This window comes from Bactrocera neohumeralis, chromosome 2 (genome assembly GCF_024586455.1).
Source record: "Bactrocera neohumeralis isolate Rockhampton chromosome 2, APGP_CSIRO_Bneo_wtdbg2-racon-allhic-juicebox.fasta_v2, whole genome shotgun sequence".
Classification (NCBI taxonomy): domain Eukaryota; kingdom Metazoa; phylum Arthropoda; class Insecta; order Diptera; family Tephritidae; genus Bactrocera; species Bactrocera neohumeralis.
Genome location: NC_065919.1, coordinates 4,015,172 through 4,037,222, shown reverse-complemented (window position 1 = coordinate 4,037,222; position 22,051 = coordinate 4,015,172). Strand labels below are relative to the sequence as shown.

At 30.9% G+C, this 22,051-nt stretch overlaps 1 protein-coding gene across 2 annotated transcripts in view; it reads left to right on the top strand.

Annotated features, from left to right (window-relative positions):
• The window catches only part of LOC126751154 (uncharacterized), a 32,039-nt gene that overhangs the window by 5,302 nt on the left and 4,686 nt on the right, over positions 1-22,051 (top strand). The window contains exons 1-6 of one of the 2 annotated variants that reach the window (XM_050461172.1): positions 3,511-4,115; positions 18,878-19,060; positions 20,686-20,927; positions 21,002-21,271; positions 21,374-21,596; positions 21,733-21,949. In XM_050461172.1, coding sequence (XP_050317129.1) covers positions 4,109-4,115; positions 18,878-19,060; positions 20,686-20,927; positions 21,002-21,271; positions 21,374-21,596; positions 21,733-21,949 — 1,142 coding nt within the window. In that variant the 5' untranslated portion in view covers positions 3,511-4,108. Of the gene's footprint in view, positions 1-3,510; positions 4,116-18,877; positions 19,061-20,685; positions 20,928-21,001; positions 21,272-21,373; positions 21,597-21,732; positions 21,950-22,051 lie in introns of those variants that run through there. The other variant, XM_050461169.1, reaches the window with a different exon arrangement.

Below are 22,051 nucleotides of genomic sequence, written 5' to 3'. Positions count from 1 at the left end.
TTTTTTTTTTTTTTTTAATTTCGTCAAATTTCTTCGTACACTCAATTGCTTGCCCATTTCACACTGCCAATTATCAGTGGCCACGTTGTACTTGCGCTACATATGTTTTATTGACTTTTCTTATGTCGCTTTCTGTTTTTCATATTTCGTTTTGATCTTCTTCGTCGTTTGCCTACGTGATATTTAGCTCTGTTAGGTTTCATACTTCTGTGAAGTAGCAAAGTTTTGACTTCGCTGCTGCTAGAGTTCAGTCGCAGCGCTGCTGCGTCGTCTTTATAAGCGGTTCCTTATAAGAATACGTGACTGCACGCCGGTTTTTGTACAAACTAAGCAACACGCAGAAGATTTGTGCAAACACTGGTTTGAATTCTGTTTTACATCGAATATTACAATTAGTTATTTGTCTTAAAACTATTTCGGTATCTTATTTATTCACACTAAATTTTGAAATAATTTTGTAAGTCAAAGGAAGGTGATAAATTAATAATGCATATTTTTCGTCAATATTACCAGATATATCTAGATACATAATTTTTATTTACAAAATGATTTCGGCAATGATAGCGATAAAAAATCAAATGAAGTGTAATATAGTTCCTATGTGCTATGTACATGTTTCATTTGGGTTATTTTTTATTAGTAAAATTAAACGAATTCTTCCAGTTTGAATAATTAGTTCGAACACTCCATCCTATTTCTTCTACGTGAGAAATTCTGTTTTTTCTAAATAAATTCTCATAAACGCATTATGCAACTGTTTCTAAAGATATAAATTAATATAAAATATTCATGTATAAAAAAATTGCTGTGCAAAAAATTAAAATCTAAATTAAGTTAAAAAATGTAAATTTGTAATCGTGATAGATAAAAAATTACTTAAAAAAAGTTCGATTATTGCCTTCTTTCCGCAGTAAACTTTGACAGCTGCTTTTTTAATTTCACCACCTCTTAGAACATGCAATGACTCTTTTAGAGTCTCTTTACTTATAAATTTCTCTTTTCAATATGAAACTCTTTCATTTTGCACGCAGTCTGTCCTTGGGTTGCCGGTGCTTTTGCGAAAATTTCAAATTTTTTGTTGCGCCGCCATGTGACAGCGGTTTTCTCTTACGCTCGCGTATTCGCTGTTGTGAATAACTTACATACTAACTTACGATTTTTGTAGCAACGACGCAATTATAAATGGTGATAAAATCGCACAAATATCCAAGCATAAATATAAATTTCGGCATATTTATACATTTACATGCGTGTTGCCACATATTTGAAAATAAAAGAAAAATAAAATACACGTTTGAAACATGAACATGGAACCAGTCTATTCTTCCCATGTGTTTTTGCAATTAAATTCTTTTGAAATCCTACATACTACATACATATGTATGTACATATATACATGTATTTGTATGTACCTAAATTTCTGCATAGTATGGTATGTCGTGTTGCATGTTTCGAGTGGGCAGTTTAAAGACTCGCCACACCACCCAATTTCTTGAAACTAGTTCTTTGATTTTTATGGCCAGCTGTTGTGCCACCTCCTCGCAATTTTCCATATTTGGTGCTGTTGTCTTGTGGCAAATTCTTGGCTGTCAAGTTTTGACAGCAGCCAGCAAACGTTCATTATTAGCCGGAATTGGCTACGGCTACTGCAAAATGCATTCCACTGCGACAATGCAGTTTTTTCAGATCGTTTGTGCTCGTACATACTTATGTATGTCGAAGAATCCAGTTTGAACCATTTTGTAACTTTAACTTTTAACTTCACAGACTTTGTGATAGGCATATATGTACATATGTATGTACGTTTACTAGGCATGATATTATATTACATTGTGGCTATTACTTTGAAGGCCTTAAAGTTATAAAGGTAACAGCAACCCTTAAAAGCGTCATTCTCTGATATATTTCTTTCTATTTTAAAGTGCTATCTTAAATATACTTTCCCGTCTTGAACTCTGTCACAAACAATAATGGCCATATTTTGTGTTTCCGAAAGATTAGATTATAGCATTGAAAGCGTCAAAACAAAAATACACTCGTAGACTGCGTATAAAAAGTTTGAAGGTCATCTAAACATACATACATATGTAGATGTTCATACCAAGTACAAATAAAGTTTTCTCAATCTTATTTTAAAGTCTGAACGGGTGAGTAAATTTATAGTTCACTTTTGAAAATTTATATTATATTATAATACATAATTTCTATAAATTACAAAGGCCCACTAAGTGTCGTCAATTTGTTGCTAATTTATTAATTTGTGATGCTAAGCTGTAAAAATTAGAGTGTGATAAGAAATTTTGTTTGGGAAGTTCACATACATAGATCCTACGAAGGTTTGCTGAGAACGGTTGTCTTAGATCTTTGAAACTCTAACCGGATGTTTGAGAAGGGCAGTATAGGGTGGTGTAGTGAGTATACTCTCCCGTTAATTGTGTTAGTCGTTCTTTCGATTTCTCTACGATTTTATGGTATTAACGGCAAAACGGCACGTTTATTGTTTAATAACAACTATATTTAACATATTTCCGATGTAAATAATAAACATTTTCTTCAACTATGGCAACCATCGAAGCGACAACCATGTGGTTTTGTGCTCGTAAGTCGAATACGCAACAAAAACACAGTAAATAGCAATAAATAAATTAACAAAAACAAACACGTATAATCCCACCAATACTTGCAAACGTACGAGCATAACACATATGATAAACGAAGAGAGAGATTGATTTGGCTTTGCCAACCACATTAGACACTCTTCCACCTCGTTTTTTTGCACCGGCAAACTTGCTATCGTTAGTCAGATGTTTCCGCGTGTTTAAGCGGAAGCAAGGACGGGTTGTCTAATAATTTATTAGCTGAAGTGATTATTCGACATTTATTTTGACTGTGTGCGTGGGTGGATGAATGGATATATTGAGCAAACCACACTGGTGTGAGCATGCGTTCCGAAGAGAAATAGCACGTAACCGACGTGTGCCACCGCTTGCTTGCTCCGGCTTGCTTCTGGTTATTTATAAACTATATTCTTGTTCGCCACTATTATCCAGATAATTTTTTATATACATACATTTATACCTATGTATATAAATAAATATTCATGTATGGTTGTACCACATACAATGTACATACATACATACATATGTGTGTTTGGAGAGCTAAATACAAATTGGCCAGCGAGCAACACAGCTTTCATTCCACTTTTCTACAACGATTGGAATAGACGTGCCATGCATGTCTCCTCAACTTATACCAGATATCTGTAATAGTTAACCGGCACACGGCACCGGCTTCCAGCGATTTTCTCCTTGACTTTAGGCTGACAATCACCAAAACAATAACAAAATCAACAATATCAGCCATCAAATCGGAAGAGCACCTGGTACGAAGGAGAAATATACGAAGCAGATGAGAGGCGATTGGGAGCATTGCCGGCTGTGAGTTGTCACTGGTCTTCGTCGAAACCGTATGAAACGATTTTCTATTCGGTGGCGCAGTTAGTAGTAAATGGTTAGGCTAAACGGAAAAACGGCAAAAAAACGGGCGCTAAGTGCTTGCGCGTTTGCATTGTTTGTGGGATTTTGATTTGGTTTTAATTCAGTTCGGTTTGGCCCGGTCCGGTGCGGCGTGAAGTATTGTGTACATTTCTTTTCGCATCCATCTTTCAGTGAAGCTGCTTGCCATGCTTTTTTGCGGTGGCTGTGAAAATCCAATTCTACTGCGTATTTAGTATTTTTTTGTATGTAAAAAAATTATCTGAATATAAAAACATTTTAATTTAAAATGATATTTGTTTAAGAAAAAGTTTCTATTTCTTAACATGAATGTTGTGTCGACGAAATTTAACCATATTGGTAATTGACTGTAAAAAATTGTATAGAAAATTAAGTAGCTAATAAACAATATTAGCTAAAATTCAGCAATATTATAATATCCTTTATAAGAATATTTTGTGCCGGCCGCTAAATTAAATAACAAATAAGGACCTCTACGATTAATAAGTTACAAAAGGATCTCTGATAAAAAATAAATAAATTGAACAACTTCAACACGGTATTTAAATAAAGTAACAGTACTATCGTAAGGTGATAAAGTGTCAACAATAAACATGACAGGTAAATATTTCCATTTTTTTAATATTTGTTTCCAATTGGAATATTTTATTTATTTATTTTTCTAACTTCTTTACTTCTTATCTTAAAAATTATATACTGAAATACGTAACAGTTGTGAAAAATAGTTATGATTTAAAATCTAAAGTACTGCTTTATATAATTAAAGGCCATAAATTAAGGGAAAGTGTAAACGAAAAGTGTAAATAAAAAAAAAAAGAACATTATTAGCAGTAAAAACAACTGGTAAAATAATAGTGTTAATATTCTATATGCTTACATATGAATGTACATATATTGAATATATACATATGTAAATCTTATATAGGAATAAAAAAAATATTGTGTTTACAGTATTTTGAACTCAACGGTATGACTTAAGCCATTAGCAATACAACTTGAGGTTAGGTACCTTCGTCGGTGAAGTTCCGCGATAAAATTATGAACTGTTTTAACAAATTAGATAATTTGATATTCAAAAGTTGTGGGTTTAAAATAAAGTTTATAGTAGATGTATTCAATGCACAACATTCATGTGTTTGTTCCGTAAAACTTAAAAGTCGAAGACAATTATTTTCTAAACAGGTTTTATTGCTTATGAATCTATAAAAAACATAATGTGCTGAAATAAATAATATTTTTTTTTTTGCAAACGTTAATATTTTTTTTTTAAATAATTTTGTACTTATTTTGAAACATGTTTGTTGAATATCTGTACATATGTATGTATGTACATATGTATGTATATTGTATTCGTTGCACCCTTATGATAAAATATTGGGTCCTGGAATGTGATATTTTTAAACTTTCAACCTACTTCAGTAAATATTTTATCTTTTAAACGATTTATGACTGGTCACCTAATTGATAAAAATTGTTATTGATTTATTGCAACACGTAATTGTATGCTTATTCATTTACTATTCTTTTATTTTATTTAATTTCACAGCCGCAACACTTGGCACATAACATCCCATATAGTATACATATGCATATTCGTATTTATCTATCTATTTACAATATATCTATATGCATACAAAAGTTCTATGTATTTGTTTGCTTTGTGCGTCGCAATAGTTTCTTGCCTCGCACGTTATTTTTATGCTTTGCTACTTGACGCAGTCAATCAACCAGCAAGCCATTCTACTATTTTGTAGCCGGCATAGAACTGGCTTTTACTGGGTGATATTCTAGATGCGTATGCGCCTAATGTATTATTTCTGTCTGTGGTTCATTTGACAATTATTTTGTACTAGTCTATCAGATCACATAGAGTACTCCTGCTTTTTCTGAGTATTATCTGATTTTTTTTTGCTGCTGGTCGTTGTATGTATATACGAATTTTATACATACTTACATATATTAATTTGGCACAATTTTCTTAATTTCTTTTAAATTTGCATTTGAATTGTAAGCAAAACATGTGCCATATTTTTTTGTTGGTTTCTATTGTTTGTTTTGTCACCTTCATTTCGTGTTTCTGTTGCCCGAAAAGTCTGACAGCCGGCAAGCCACGAGTCTGCCACCCACCAATATTAATTACCACAACCAGAACTTTGGCAGCAATATATTTTTTAATTGCGTATTCCTTTTCTGTCGCTTTTTAAGTGTTAATTTTTCGAGAAACTCGTGCATAAATTGTTCGTTAATAAAAACATATTTTATCATTAATATTACATGCCAAGATACTTATGTTGGTGTATTACACATCGGTGCGTGTTATTTATATGTTCGGGTGTAGCTGTTGTCCGCTCGTGTGCGGCATTAGCGGTGTTTTCCGCTGTCAGAAGCAACACGCGCTTATTTGGAGAAGTAAATATTGTATGTGCTCAAATACGTCAGTTGCTGCTATATTTTTGACTAATAATTAATTATAAAAGATTTCCCATTTTTTATGTCTGCTGACGTGATTTTCTTTTGTCATTTACAAACATACATTTCTATATATTTATTTTCTAGGTATTTAATTATGAATACACGTGATTTTTAACACATTGTCATGCGTGTTTCATCCTACGTGTACGTATACATATGTATATCGGTCTGAAATTTTTCCCAACAAGCTGCTTATTTGTCGGAATCGCCGATATCGGACCAATATATATACATATGTAAATCAAAATTGCCATACAAATTATTGGAACAAAATCAAGACTTAGAGAAGGCCTTTATATTTGACAATATATCTTAATAAAATTTGGCATGAATTGTGGTTGTTGTAGCCGTAGAAAACATTCCTGCAGTAATTTCGAGGCATGGTGCCGAGTTGACAGGCCTTGGCCGTATAATAATCCCGGTCCGTTCCGGCTACTTAGACCCGACTATTGTGTGAACGGCATGATTTATGGTCTAAGGCAACGCTACAATCTCCGAACATATTTATCAGATAGGACTACTATACTATATATGTAGCTTACATAAATACTCGCCTATCAAAATCGCGCTATATGTAGTTATTTTTATACCCTTTTATGATACATTATAAGAAATGCCCCTGTGTGGGGCGTTACAGCATCGGTGCAACTAAAGTTAAGTTTTTCTTGTCTTATTACACTTTTGTTGTTATTGTCGTTGTCATTTTGACGACTAGGTTGTTCTCAAGTGACCACGCTAGACATGACCTTGGCTATATCTACATACATACATGCATTGGCATATGTGTACATTAACATTTTTTGCTGACTTTTATTATCATTATTACTTGGTATGGTTGTTTGTTTTGATTGTCTCTTATAATAGACTCATATCTTGAATATTTTGTACATATTGTGTTTGTTGCTGCTTTGTAGATATGTATGCACATATAAGCACTTAGTTTGTGTTTTGTCTCCGCCATTTCGGCTTGAAATACTCACAGCGCAATTGTTTTATGTGTTTCTTTCCTCCCCTTGCTCTCAAGTTGACTTAAGTTTGCTATTGCAGTTTCTCATTTTATCCCCGCTTTATCACTTGATTTGCTCTTTCCAATCTCTCTTTTATGGTTATTTTATTTGAGCTTATGAAAACATGCGCATTTGATTCTTTCTCAATTTTAACTTTCTTGTTTGCATTTCTAATACAAAATCAATGAAATGCAGCTGATATATATTTTATATTGTAGTTGTAAGAATTTTCCAAAACTTATAAAAAATGTATATTCCCAAAAATTATATTAGGATGTATTTTTTGAAGTCAAAACGTTTGGCCGGTTATTTCTGTTTGAGCTTATGTTCCGGTTTCAATAACGGAGTATGGGAAATTAATATCTGATGATGAGCCCATGAAATTTCAATTTGTATAAATAAAACAGGAATGCACTTTAAATGACTTCTATCATTATTCTTAATTGAGATGTACTCACGGGTGCAAGTTTAAACCGTACTAAACTGGATTATTTAAGATATACCTGCATATGTGCGTTTGTAGGCTTGTAGATATATGTGTGTATTTATTTTTTTATTTCAATTTTGTGTTTTTTTTGCACTTGTGGTTGCGCAATTAGAAATTTAAAAGCTCTTCGCAATTTTGGTAATCTTACCTAATTGTATTTGTCGTTATTGCAATTTTTGGTTATCTATTTTGATTATTATTTGCGAATTAGTTTTATTTGTTTATTTTTTTCTTAATTTTATTTTTTTAACATAATTTTTATTATATGTTTTTTTTTTATTATATAAATATAAAAAACGAACTTATTGTTTGTATATTTTTTGTTGTACAGTTATTTTATCTACGTTTATTTAGGAAAATACGTTATTTCAGATATAATTACTTTTGAAACTTGTTTTCTTTAGTGAACGTACATATTTAAAAAAAACCCCAGGGCTTCAATACTGTCGTGCACTTTCTTTATCTGCTATTAATACTTTTAAATATTTTTAAGTTCCGTGTTTCTAAAATTTGTTGAAATGTTATATTTCTAATCAGTTATTCTACATAGACACTATTTTTTCTTAAAATCATTTACATGACTTTGTTTATCTACACAAATTTATTCGATTACTTCCTTGTATGTGGTACGTGCAAGTCTAGTTGTTTATTTTTCCATTCTGGTAACTTCCTCTATGAGCTTCGCTACATGCTATGTATTTGAGTTCTCTTTATTTTATTTTTCAGTTCTCTTATTGCTAGCCAGTTTTACTCTTGGCTGTTTTTTACTCTTTTTATACTTTTTACTATAAAATAAGTTTTAGGCTGCAATTTTTTATTTAGATATGCTTCAGAAATATAATTATAAATTTTTTTTTAGTAAGAATAAAATATTTGAAAATATTAGTTACGTATATGTACATATTTAATAAAAAGTTATTTTATTAAAACGTAAAAATATTTTTATTGCAATATTTTGTTTTTTTTTTATATTTTTCAAGTTTTTTTCGTTATATAAATTTTATTAAATGTGTTTTTTACCAAATCTAATTAAAAGTTTATTTTTTCAATAAACATGTATCTTTATAATTTTTTATATTTACATTTTTTTTAACTCTGTACATATTACCTTAAATAAATATATTTGCTTAAAAGCAATTTTTAAATAATGTTTTTACTTTTTAATAAAGTAAGATTAGTATGTCAATTATTAATTTAAATAACAAAATTAAAGTAATTGTAGAGATAATAAATAAATATTTACTTTTTAATAAAAATATTACTTTTTATAGTATTATGTTTTTTAATAGTTTTTTTTTATATTTCTTATTTACATATTTTATTAAAAATATTTTTCAACTTTGTTTTTATGAAAAAAAATGTATTAAATATTTTTTTGTTTTACAAAATCTATTGAATTGACTGTTTTTAAAATTTTTTTTTATATTATCTTATAACTTTATGAGATTATATGAAGCCCCTAATTATCTATATTTTATACCTTTATTTCCTTTTTTATTATTTAGTTGCTTTCCAGTATTTATTTAGAATTTACTTTTCTTTTCGTAATTCGAATTTACTTTTCTTTTCATAATTTTTATTCTAAAAAATTAGTATTTGCTGGCTGGCTACGCTATCTTATAGCATAAAGCACTTATTTACATATTAGACACAAGCAAAGCAATCGCCACACTCCGATTTTTTCAATTTATTTTTGTATTTTTTTTAAGACTTTCGCTTTAAATTTAAATGCAAATAGACCCAATTGCCGTTGCCGCGGCGAAATCTCTGCACAGTTCTTAATTTTTGCCCATTCTAAAATCCTATGTATATGTAGTTCCCCTATTTAATTTGTTTTAATGTTTACACTTTGTCTCGTTACGCAACAAAAACAATATGGAAAGTATCTAAAACAATTGACTATTTCAAGTGAAACTAAGTTTTTCCTAAAAATATACATACATATTTTGTATATACAAAGTACATATGTACTTATGCATGTAGCCATTTGATGTGCGCAGATGATCGTGTGCCCACGACGATGCCACGCGAATTGGCAAAGCATGTGTTTTAATAAAATTTTGCTGTTAAATGTATCTTTTTTCGCGTACGTTATGTGTATACGCTACATCTATTTTCTAGCATGAAAAGGAGAAAAAACGTGCTGCCGCAAATTCTATTATATTGAAATTTACATATTTTTGCATTGAACGCACAATTGCTTGTATTGTTCGAAATGTGAGGTTAGTTTTGCGCCGGCTGGGTGACATGTGCGTCTATATATCATTCTTAATAGTTTTGTTGTAAAAACTGCAATTAAATCTTATTTTCTAATTTTTGTGAAAACGCACTTTTGAGGTTAGAATTGTTATACTAAGCAATTCGCAATTACAAATATTTATTTGGTTGAGTCTTTTTTGTGCTCTAATCTTTTAAGTGTGTGTCTGTTAAGTATTTCTTGTGTTTGCACTTTTATTGGTGATTAATTTTATGCTTGTTTACGCCAAACTTTTATCAAATAAATCGCAAAAACCACCTTCATTAACCCATTTCCAATAATAACGTCTGTGTTTGTGCTTTTTAACAATTTTGTTTTTATATTTTCTTTCGGTTTACTCTCTTCTTGCACTCCACTTCATGCGCAATTAATTACGAAGCACTTATGTACCTTACCTAACTTCTTCAATAAAAACAAATGTTTGTCCTCCAAGTCGTCGCCCGTTGTCAAACAAGCATAAATACTGATTAGTGCGCCACTATAAAAATAGCGTAGAAAAAATTGATAACGCTTATCAGCTGTGCCGTTTATGACACAAACCTCTGCATATAAACATAGGTACATGCAAACATACATACATACTTTTCATTATACATTGTATATGTATATGTACCATACATAAGTGCTTTGTATGTACAAACATATTTTGTTTTGTATCTAATCATTGACTTGGGTCGTCTAACTCACTGTCTGTCGGTCTGTCTGCCAGAATGCTTGCTAGATTGCACGTATACTATTGTTTTTGTAATTGTTGCGTCAATATTAACGTTGTTTAGCATTAAAGTAATAATTTTATTTTACTTGAGTGCAAAAAGGCTCGACTCATTAGCGTTATTTACCGATTCCGATTCCTTCAATAGACGCCAAAGCACCACATCTCACTGTCTGTCTAAGTACGAAAGTAAATACTTTTCTACTCACATGTATGTATGTGTGTATGCCTATAGATTATTTGCAATATTTTCAATTATAATCATTGTGCCATATGCGTCATGGAAACGTTAATATTCTGCATGTGTTTTGTCTATCGCGCGACTGCCAACCAATTGTAAATAGTCGCTTTCATATCTTCATAAATATATTTATAACTTTGAAGGCAAATAAACAATACCCTATAAAGTAGGTGTGCATTTACACATATACTATATTTTTTTTTATTTATTTGTGTTATTTATAGTCGGTTTCCGATTAGTTACATTGAAAATATTTATTCATTATACACTTTGTAATTAAGTATCTGTAAATTTAATTGAAAAAGTGGTATAAAACAAAATTTGTAAAAAAAAACTTTTATATGACAAACCACACCCAACACATATTCAATGTGTAGATTTCCATATTTTCTAGATTAAAAAATATTTTACAGCAAAGTTTTCTCAACAAAAAATCATACTCAATTTTCGAAGGTGGCAAGTCTGAAGAATTCGGTGGGGTAAGTGCTACCTACCATTCAAGCTGTAAATCATTGTGTGTATTATTCAGGTGGAACACTAACCTTTTTTTATGGATCAATTCCTCTGCTGTTTGAGTGCATCACTTAATTTGTCCAGCTGATCACAATACACTTTAAAATTAAGCGTGGAATTGTCGTGCAAAAGCTCAAAATAAACGGTCTCTTTGAAATCACACTAAACAGTTTTTGGTGACTAACGGCCTTCGAAGTGGTTTGACCTGGTTCATCCTTTTTATGCCATGATATCTAGCACTTTACATTCTTGTAAACAGCTTACATGTGGTCCCAGTAACATTGCGCTTCAAAAACGAATCACTTTTTTGATGTTTGATAACCAAATCACAGTCGTTAATGTGACGAAGTAAATGCCGTTTCGTAAGACATGAGGAATCCATAGGTCAAGTTTCGAAATTTCACGTGCTTGTGAACGGTCGCTTTAGACAAATTTAATATTTTAGCGATCTCTCGAGTTTTTATTCGACGTTTTGCATCGACCAAAGACTTTATTTTATCCACATTGGGCTAGAAATTGAAATTTTTAACCTTTTGATAGTAAAACAGTAAAATTTGCCGAAAATGCTGTTTCCGATCTTGCATTTTCGATAGGATATCAAACAAAAACTAGAAGATCTATTTTTTTTAAGTTTTCAATTAAAAAAAAAATTTTTTAATTTTTTAATTAAAAAAAAAAAACAAATAAAAAAAAAACAATTTAAAAAACCATATGTTTTTAAATTTTTCAATTTAAAAAACCAAAAAATTATTATTTTTTTAATTTTCCGATAAAGGTTGTATGAAAAAAGTGTTACCACATTGTTGTTGATTTTTTTTTCATTTGCAATGAGTTTATTTCTATTATTATTAAGATAAAGAGAGGATATTTAAAGAAAAATACATATCTAAAGTGAAAATTTAATTCAAAACAAATGTTCAAGCCGATTACTATTTACTGTTTCATTAAAATCGGCTCTATCTGACTTTTGCGCAGTTAGCATAGAATTTTGAATTCTATTTAATTTGGATTTTTCTCTCCGATGATTCCTATCAGAATTTCACTTTCCGGCGAGATCGTCAGCGTTGCTGATCGGCCTTGGCGGTATGCAAAATTCCTTATCACCGCATGCTTATATTAAAATCATTATTTGTTTGATAATAACAAATATTTTCTACATTAAAATTCTAAAGTACTTAAACAAATATTTGCTACTGTCTACTGTACATATGTATACGCAAGTCTGTATGTAGTAAGTAGTGTTTGTTATCATTTGCAAGGCATTCAAAAGACCTTAAAACACATACCTGCAAATATCCGTGCCATCGGGTGAGAAAAAACCCAACGAGCAAGTTGAAAAAAATAATACATTTTCTTAATTCTTTTGGCAACACTTGCTTTCTTTTTTCACTCGCCTTGTCATACTATTATTAAATATTTTATCACTTTGGCACAGTTGGCACACAATGAAACCACACACGAGCCTAAGCGCTGTGAGCAGATATGGTAAATAAAGGACACATAATACACCTATATATATGTGTATGCAGTACATATTTACACATAAGTTCGTGTGTGGATGCTAAATACAGTTTAAATAAAAATTTTAACTCGTCTCGTGTATGCGAAATTTTAGTTCGTTATTCGTCGAACTGGTACTGTATATACATACATACTATGTACATACATATGTACATATGTGTGTATATATGTAGATACATTGTATAAATATATACTACATTTGTGTACGAAGAGCACATGAACATTTACGTTTATCTCTCATATATAAGAAGAAAGATTAAGAAAAAGCAACAATAAGCAAAAAATTCGAATCTTGTTTGATTAAATTTGCAAATTTAATTTGCATAGTGTGAGTAAAGTTGTTGTTATTGTTATATATTTATTTATATTTTTTTGTTAGTGAATGGCTAGTGTTCACCCTACAGAATTAATTTCGAAAAAATTTGCGGCGCAATAAGCAAATTTATTTGAATACCGAACTCACCTTACCGCAGTCACACAGAAATACATATGTATGTATAGTATGTACATACATACCTACCCACATATGGACATATGTACAACAAAACTTACATTTCTATACCTTCTTTGGTTATTGTTATTGCTTTATTGTTGTAAATAAGCGTATGTATGTAAATAAGTGGTTGGGTGAGTCTTTTTTCGCGGTATACGTATACTCTATTTCTTCGTGTATTATTCACACATTTTATTAGCGCTTTAGATCTTTCTTCTTCTTTCAACTATACACACACACACACTTAAATATTCACTTGAGAATGCTGTTCAGCGCCACAAACGCGGCTTGAATGGTAAACATCGCTCGCTGGCGTTAAGCTTAGAAAATAGCGTCGCAATTGCTTTTGTTGTCGGTCGCGCTGACTCACCTAGCCGGCTGTCAGACCGCCTGTAAGGGCGACAGGTGAGAAAGTCAAGTTGAAATGCCGGCTTTTCGTTATAAGTTATGTTTTTACACGTATTCTTTGTTGAATTTTCTCCAGCTATTCAGATCTTTCGTTTTATGTCGCGAGCTTGAGCCCTTTGGTGTAATTGTTATTTTTGCACTTTTGTATTAAAATGCAAAGTGGATCGTTTTATTAATTGTTGAGCCATTTCCCTGTTTTTTCTTAGAACGTTATTGTAAACATTTGTATATATTTTTTATACACATAAGACAGGAAACATGCTGGATATTCTTTATTTGTATATAAAAATGAAATTGAAATCAGCCATATTTTTATAAAAACAAATAAGTTGCATATAGTTAAAGTTACTTTCTAAGGCTATAAGTATTTGTGAATATATTTTTATGGTTTAATTTTAATTGTGTTAATTGTTGCTTACTTAATTTTTAAATTCGTTTCATTATTAACTATATTGGGTGGTCGAAAAAGTCTTTTCGTATTTCTAATCAAAGATTCACTTATTTTTTTATTTATATATATATTATATTATTTTAAAAAATAATAAATAAATAAACAAATATGTACCATTCTGATCGACTATTTTTTTTTTCCGCTAGAGACAGTATTCCATCAGTGTAAAACTTTCATCAGTATAAATCGAAATTTCCAGAAGGGAAGCGAGCGAACCATTGTTGTGCTACACGAACTGATACAGCATCGTCTCCGTAAACTTCACAAATTTTATTGGTGGCTAGCGAGGCATTCTTGCCTTTTTATAAGAATTTCAAAATATAGCGAATTTTTTTCTTATTTTCACTCCGTTTTGATAAGCTGTAACTTTTTTCAACTTCCCCGTATTTTTTTTTTTGGTTAAATGAAGCTTAAATTCTCACCTTTCCAAAATTGTATGGTATGATACAATATGATTGGGAGCACTGGATATATACGACTGCAACGACATCTATTGACAAAATACGAAAATACTTTTTCGACTACCCAATATAAGTATTTTTTATGTATGCAGCTGTTTTTTTTTTATAATTTCGCTGACATGTTGTGACTTTATTTTATTTTTTAAATTTTCTTTGTTATGCATTATTTTTTATATTTAAATATTTTTCTTTGTCAAATATTTTTTTTCTGCAAAAATTCACTTCAAAGTCACTTAAATATATAAATTAAAAATTTCAAAGGTCATTTTTTGTATATTTTGTATTATAATGTATGAATATGTATAAAGACGACTATTAGTTGTGTAGTGAGTTTTTCTAGGCCTAATAAGCTTTAACGAATTCAGCAGAGTTGAATGCCTAAAAACAGTTACTATTTTAGCAATAATACTATTTTTACTACTGCTTAATGATGGCTACATAACATAACATAAACTTAAAAGGGTAAAGTGCATACAAAATTAGCTCAATAAATGCTCGGCTACTTTTTAGCACTTCAAACTTTATTTTTATTGAGTATATTACAAGCTTTTAACATATGTAAGTAAAAAATGTACGCTTGTTTTGATCTTTTCGTGCTTACAAGTTTACATTTTAAATTTTTTTATTTAATTTGTTTATTTTAATATATTATACTTTTTATTTATTTTATTATTTTTCTTATTTTTTAATTTTTTCATTTATTTTTTTTCTTTTTTTGTTTTTTTCACTCTTTCCTTGCCACTTGGCGTCCAACGAACTGCGTAATTTAATTTATAATCATAGCACATAATTTAAAAACAAGCACAAAAACAACAAAAACCCCCACATCACATGAATAATGAAACCAGAAACATTGCAAGATCGTTGCATGCATAAATATGTAGGTTTGTTTTTTGTAAATATGTATAAAGTTCACTGCTGGACAACGACTGCGATCAACTACAATAGCAGCAACAAATAAGAAAAAAATGAAAAAAAATATTGACCACAATGTTGTTATTTTGCTTTATGCGCTTTATAAGTGCAACCATGCGTAGATATGAGTGCGTACAGATTAGTTCATACATACATATGCACATGTACTAGTTCATTATACATATGATTAAGTGCATATGTATATTATATTTCTCATTTCATAGTTTTTCGCGCTGCCGGCAAATTAGCAGGTTTCTGTTTTTGTTATTGCTGATAATTGTTATTTGTGCCGGCTTTTCGCCATTGCAACGCCTTTACATCACATGATTAATGTTTTCTTTTTGAATTTAACAAAGTTAAGTGGATTGCATTCAAGTGGTGCTTTTACTGAGGAATAAGAAATTATTCTGTTGAAATATATTCGTCTAATTCTTCTTCAGCAGCGTAAATCATTCATTTTATATTTTGTTTATTTCTAAACATTGTATTTTCAATTTTTTCTTGTAAGTAAATACTTTAAAGTTTTGTTTTTATTATTTTCTTTTAATTTTTTTTCTTTTTTAATTACTTATTTTTATTTTTTTGATTCACATTTTTTTTATTATTTATTCTATGTTTAATCAATAAACTTTTTTTTGTTTTTAATGTATTTTTTTATTATTTATATTTTTTAAATTAACGAATTTTTTTTTAATTACTCGATTTTATTTTTTTTATTCTCTTTTTAATTATTTATTCTTTTTTTAATTAATTAGTTTTTACTGCATTCTATTTTTTATTTATTATTTATTTTGGTTTTTTATTATTTATCTTTTTTCAATTTTTATTATTATTTTTTTTTAATTATATGTTTATATGTTTTGTGCAGAAACTGCGAATTTTACAATAACAAATGTCGTAAAACGTCAACAGCACGAAAGTTCATATCGAAATTTGTTGAATTTTTCTATTTGGTAATTATCCCACAGGAATGTTTACACAGCCGGCAACGCGGGGCTATTTATATTAATTGCGTTGTAAATTTATTAAAAAATGGATATACATATATACATATATCGATATGTGTGGAGTTTGCCTTGCAAGCTCATGCGGTTTTGAATATACAAGTATCTTTAATTTTCTGCTGATAAAAATTGTAAAAATATCCAATACGAGATAAAGAGAAAACTCGAAGTGTAAAGTGATTAATTTATTTATTTATAATGCCTTTAGCAACGATAAAAAATGCGTCCTTATTCACATTTTTCTACTCTGTAACATAAATCTACATACACATCACATACATATACATATGTACATTCAAACACATGTAATAAAACATATGCAAATAAAAAAACAAAAATATTTTTATTTTTTACAAAGATAAATAAGTTGCTGCCTATCAATTTGTTTTTATCTTGAGTAAATATATGCATAACTACTATATGGATTTATGTGTATGTACATATGTATATAAAGTTCAATTAAATGTTCGAAATAAGCGCACGAGCCAGCAGAAAAGCGTAGAAACCGGCAAAGTGCGTCAATAGTAGCAAAACGACGCAAAGTTTCCATTTTTATTTTTATTTCATCTCTGTAATTTAATTTGGCAATAAACATTTATTTTTGTTTTTGAATCGCTTATAAGTGTATGCATGTACATATGTACTTACAGGTTTTTTTTCGTTTTGCACTGCTAAGTATTTCAGTTGCGTATAAGTTCACGTTGTTTTGTTGAGCAAAAAATGTGAATGAGGCGAATTTCATTAAAATTCACTTGTATTTCTTGTGTAGACAGCGCCAAGAGCGTGCCTTATAACAACCACCCACCCCGCGACACATAAAACACACATGAAAATTTTTGCAAAGTTGCAGACGTGTATTTCAAGTAAACTAAACATTCCATCAATCAATTAATGCGTTCTATTCAATTCAATATACATACATATGTATGTACATATACAAATATGTATATATGTATATATGTATGTATGTACGTATATTTTGTTGTGAGTAAATTAATTTGTTTGTGAAAATCGTTAGTATCTATCTACAACTTTTTTAATTTATAAATAATATGTTAGTTACATTTTTCTCTTCTGCTTCTGAGTGTATAAATAACCGACAATCAGACGCAACAACGAGTACAAAATTTGTGCCGTGCGGCGTGAAAAAAATTTTGAATAAAGAAATGAAAATTTTTGTTGTATGAAAAAATTGAATTTATTAGTCTAAGTAGCTCCTAAATGTAGGCAATGCTTCATAAGTTAACGAAAATAAGTTGCTATAGCCTGCACTAATAAAAATAATAATTATTCCTCACATAAAGGCCATACAATTATGGCTTATTATTATTAGAAAGATTATATGCTTTTATTTTATCAAAAAATCGTTTTTTTTTGTATCATATTTACACGCTACTTTTTTCTTAAGAAATTTTTACTAAATTAAATTTAAAAAACAAAATTTGTTCAATATTTTTTTCATTAGCGCTGTTACACAAGTATTAAGTAATTTTGTGAACTTATTAACGGTTATTCCAAACTAATATTAGTAATTATCACAGTTATGTAAAGTATTTTGCTTATCGACAATTTCGTGAATACTCAAGCGGCAGCAAATGTGAAATGAAAACGTGATTTTTGTTCTACGAGAATATATAAATAGGAGTGTAATAAATGAAAAGAAACTATTCAGCAGAATATATAAAAATCTACACTAAAAAATCGAAACATATTACAAAGAAATTAAATAAAAAATAAATAAAACGCTTTACATTATTCAAAATTTTAAATAATTTAATAAAAGATGGTTGGAGCACCATTTTTCAAACAAATCCATTTTTTATGATATTTTGTATATGCTTTGATTTAGAAACTAACTTTTTAAATATGGTACAATTTATACAATCAAATACTGTATGAAAAGTGAAAAGTTCGCATATTGCAGCGAAGAAATGCACACAAACAAACCGAAGATAAAATGAACAAAACCATGTCGTAATTTCATTTTCAGCTAAACAAACTTGTGTACTGCGCCGTGGCTTGCCTTGTCTGCACACAAAATTCCTTGTCGATCATTTGCCTTCCTAGAAAGTCTTCGCATTTCAGTTACAAGTGAAATTGCACTCATTTTCTTGTTGTAAATGTGTTATAAATGTTTTTTCTACTAAATTTCAAATCACCCCGCCCCCACCCTCAGTAAAAATTAACGCGTAATGCATTACAACAAACAAATGCACCTAGACATATACTTTTAGCTATAAGGTATTTTTGTTTTGATTACGCGCTCTTCTGCGTACACAAACGTACATACATATGTATGTATGTAAGAATGTTTAAGTTTAAATCAGTTTAAAGCTGAGAAAAAGTACTATAATTAAATTAAACACATTCTAAATGAATTACATATAATTATTTGTTTTTATTTTTTGTTTGTTCTGCAGGCGGCCATAATGAAATTACACGCTATAGCAGCGAAGATGTTTCGGGCAACGAGTCCAGCGAGGCGCCGAAAATGACGGAAATCGAACGTCAGGCGGAACTCAATCGCCACAAGGAGGAAATGCAAAAGAAGCGACGCAAGAAGAAACGCACCAGTTCCTCATTGCATTCGTCAACATTTCAAGGTGAGCTATTGTTATTATTATTGTTATAGAGATTTTTATTAATAAAACTATTTACATATCTTAGCTGCATTCGCATATTATAATTATAAAAATTTTTAGTTTTTTCTTAAAATGTTTTAAAAGAGTATTTGTAACTTTTATACCTTAAGCAAAGGTTTCCAGAACGAAAATGTCGGTCGGGATCCTTACGAAATATATATACAAGTATAAATAATCAGTTTGTTGAGCTAAGTCGTTTTAGCCATGTTCGTCTGTCTCTATATATGCAAGTTATTCCCTCAGTTTTTGAGATATTGATATGAAATTTTACACACACGCTTTTCTCCCCAAAGAAGTTGCTTATTTGTCGTCGAAATACAAAACTTCAGGAAATTTGGTATAAATTGCCCTCCAAGGCAATGGTAAAAGCTCCAAAGATATGGTTCATAAAGCTGTTATACAAACTGCTAGATCAAAAACAAGTCCTTGTACGGAATCATTTGTCTACTTAGGTAGGTGCAACCGAAGTTAACATTTACTCTTTTTTTTTAACTTATTTTCAACACAAAGTTTGAGTCAAAAAACCCTATTTCGGGTAGTGATGGGTTAATTTTTCGCCTTCCACCAGCTGTTGTCTATTAGCTGACGTTTAAAACGTCAGCAACATTTAAATATAATACCCTTAAATTGAACACGTCTATACTTAAGCGCTGACGGTGTAGATTTTTTGCTATGTCCACAGACTCAGTTTAGATTAAAAATTAATAATTTAAAATAAAATGCGCAGCAGCACATCATTTCCATGGCATTCACTGCGTTTTCCTTACTCACCATGTCCCTAGCAGATCTCTACACAATGTGTAGGTATGTATGTATGTACATACCGGTCGGTACTTTACACACAATATTTCCGAAATATGTATGCGAGGCTAAAAATAATTTCAGAAATAAAACAAACAAACTCAAAAACAAAAATAAAAAGTTGAAGACATTGTAAGCTTTTGTTTTCATTAGAGGTGTGCGTGCCTCGGTGAAAATGGCACAAGGCGAATGCATGCGTAATTCGGGCGTTATGTATACAAAGAAAAATTATTGGAAAACTCAAAACAAAAGCACAAAAACACGCAAAATAATTAAATCATTGCACTGCCACGTGCATTAATTTGCTGTTTTCTTTTTTCTTTTTTACCTTTTCCTTATTTTTAATTTGTTCTTGTATTTGCTCAATGAGCGCCAATGATTTATGCAAGTATACGCATTGTTTACACTTTAAACTCTCTAGCCGGCTACAATTTCTTATACCAAGCAAATATACATACTTATAACCATATTTTCATGCGTCCGCAGACAAACGTAGAAGCTTATTGCGCTTTGAGGGGGTTGTTGATCACGTTGTCGTGGCGGCAACGCAGGTTGTGTTACGTGTGTGGCGGCAGGCAGGCAAGCACTTCGTCAGTTTGTCAGCCCAGCGCAGCTAAATCTGCAGATCAACCTTATTTACTTATTTATTTATGTAATTAGAGAGTCATACATCAGTGTTCCTCTGCAGTTTTATGCAATCGAAGCTTTATGTATATCAGCACACGGTGCGAACCTTGAAGTCTATTTATGCTTAAATGTGTGCGCTTTGTTTATTTTGCTTACAGAATTGTATAAGCTGACGGGCGAAATCCTTGGCGAAGGCGCCTACGCCTCTGTACAAACATGCGTAAACATCTACACCGATTTGGAGTATGCCGTAAAGGTTATCGATAAAATACCGGGACATGCGCGTGCGCGTGTTTTTCGCGAAGTGGAGACATTCCATCATTGTCAGGGACATCCGGGCATTTTACAATTAATTGAATTCTTCGAAGATGATGAAAAGTTTTATTTGGTTTTTGAAAAGGTATGCATAAATAGCAAGCCATAAAAACACTTTTTATTTTGAAAACTTCAATTTACACCAAATATGATTTGCAGATTAATGGCGGCCCCCTTTTAAGGCGTATTCAGGAGCAGATTTGTTTCTCAGAACATGAGGCAGCGCAGATTATCAAGGAAATTGCTTCCGGTTTGGATTTTCTGCACAAGAAAGGCATTGCACATCGTGATCTGAAGCCGGAAAATATTTTATGTGTCGATCCGGACAAATTGTGCCCGATTAAGATATGCGATTTCGATTTGGGATCGGGCATTAAATTCACCACAGACGTCTCATCGCCATCGGCAACCCCACAACTTCTAACACCAGTGAGTAGCCAGTCAGACAATTTTTTGTATAAGAATTCGCTTTAAATAATAATAAAAATTAAATGAAAAAATAATAAAAATTTTCCAATGTTTCTCTTGCAGGTCGGCAGCGCAGAATTTATGGCGCCCGAAGTTGTTGATCTATTCGTTGGCGAGGCAAATTACTATGATAAGCGTTGTGACCTGTGGTCACTTGGTGTTATCGCATATATTCTATTGTGTGGCTATCCACCATTTTCGGGCAATTGTGAAGAGGATTGTGGCTGGAATCGCGGCGAGAATTGTCGCACCTGTCAGGAGTTGCTCTTCGAGTCCATACAAGAAGGTAAGTTATAAAAAATGTGTTTTTGAAATTGTTTTATTAAATATTATTGAAAAAAAAATGAATAAATAGTAAAAATAAAAGAAGAGAAAAATTGTATTTGCAAACGTATTTACAAACTTTTCTTCTTCTTTTTAAGGACGATTTTCCTTTCCCGAGGCTGAATGGGAGGATGTAAGCGAGGAGGCCAAAGATTTAATACGTGGTCTACTTGTCAAGGAAGCGCCGAAGCGTCTAAGTGCCGAAGCAGTACTAAACCATCCGTGGATCAAGTTTTCGGAGGAAGAGTGTCCGAATGATTTTAAGAAAATGGAGAATCGGCGAAAGGCGCTGCGCACACCTGGCAATATAAGGCGGTAAGTTGTGCAAGGCAATTAAAAAAAAACAACAAACTTAAAAACTTTCAAAAAGCTTCACTTCACCTCAGCTTATGAATTGTTAAATTTGCTCTTAAACTA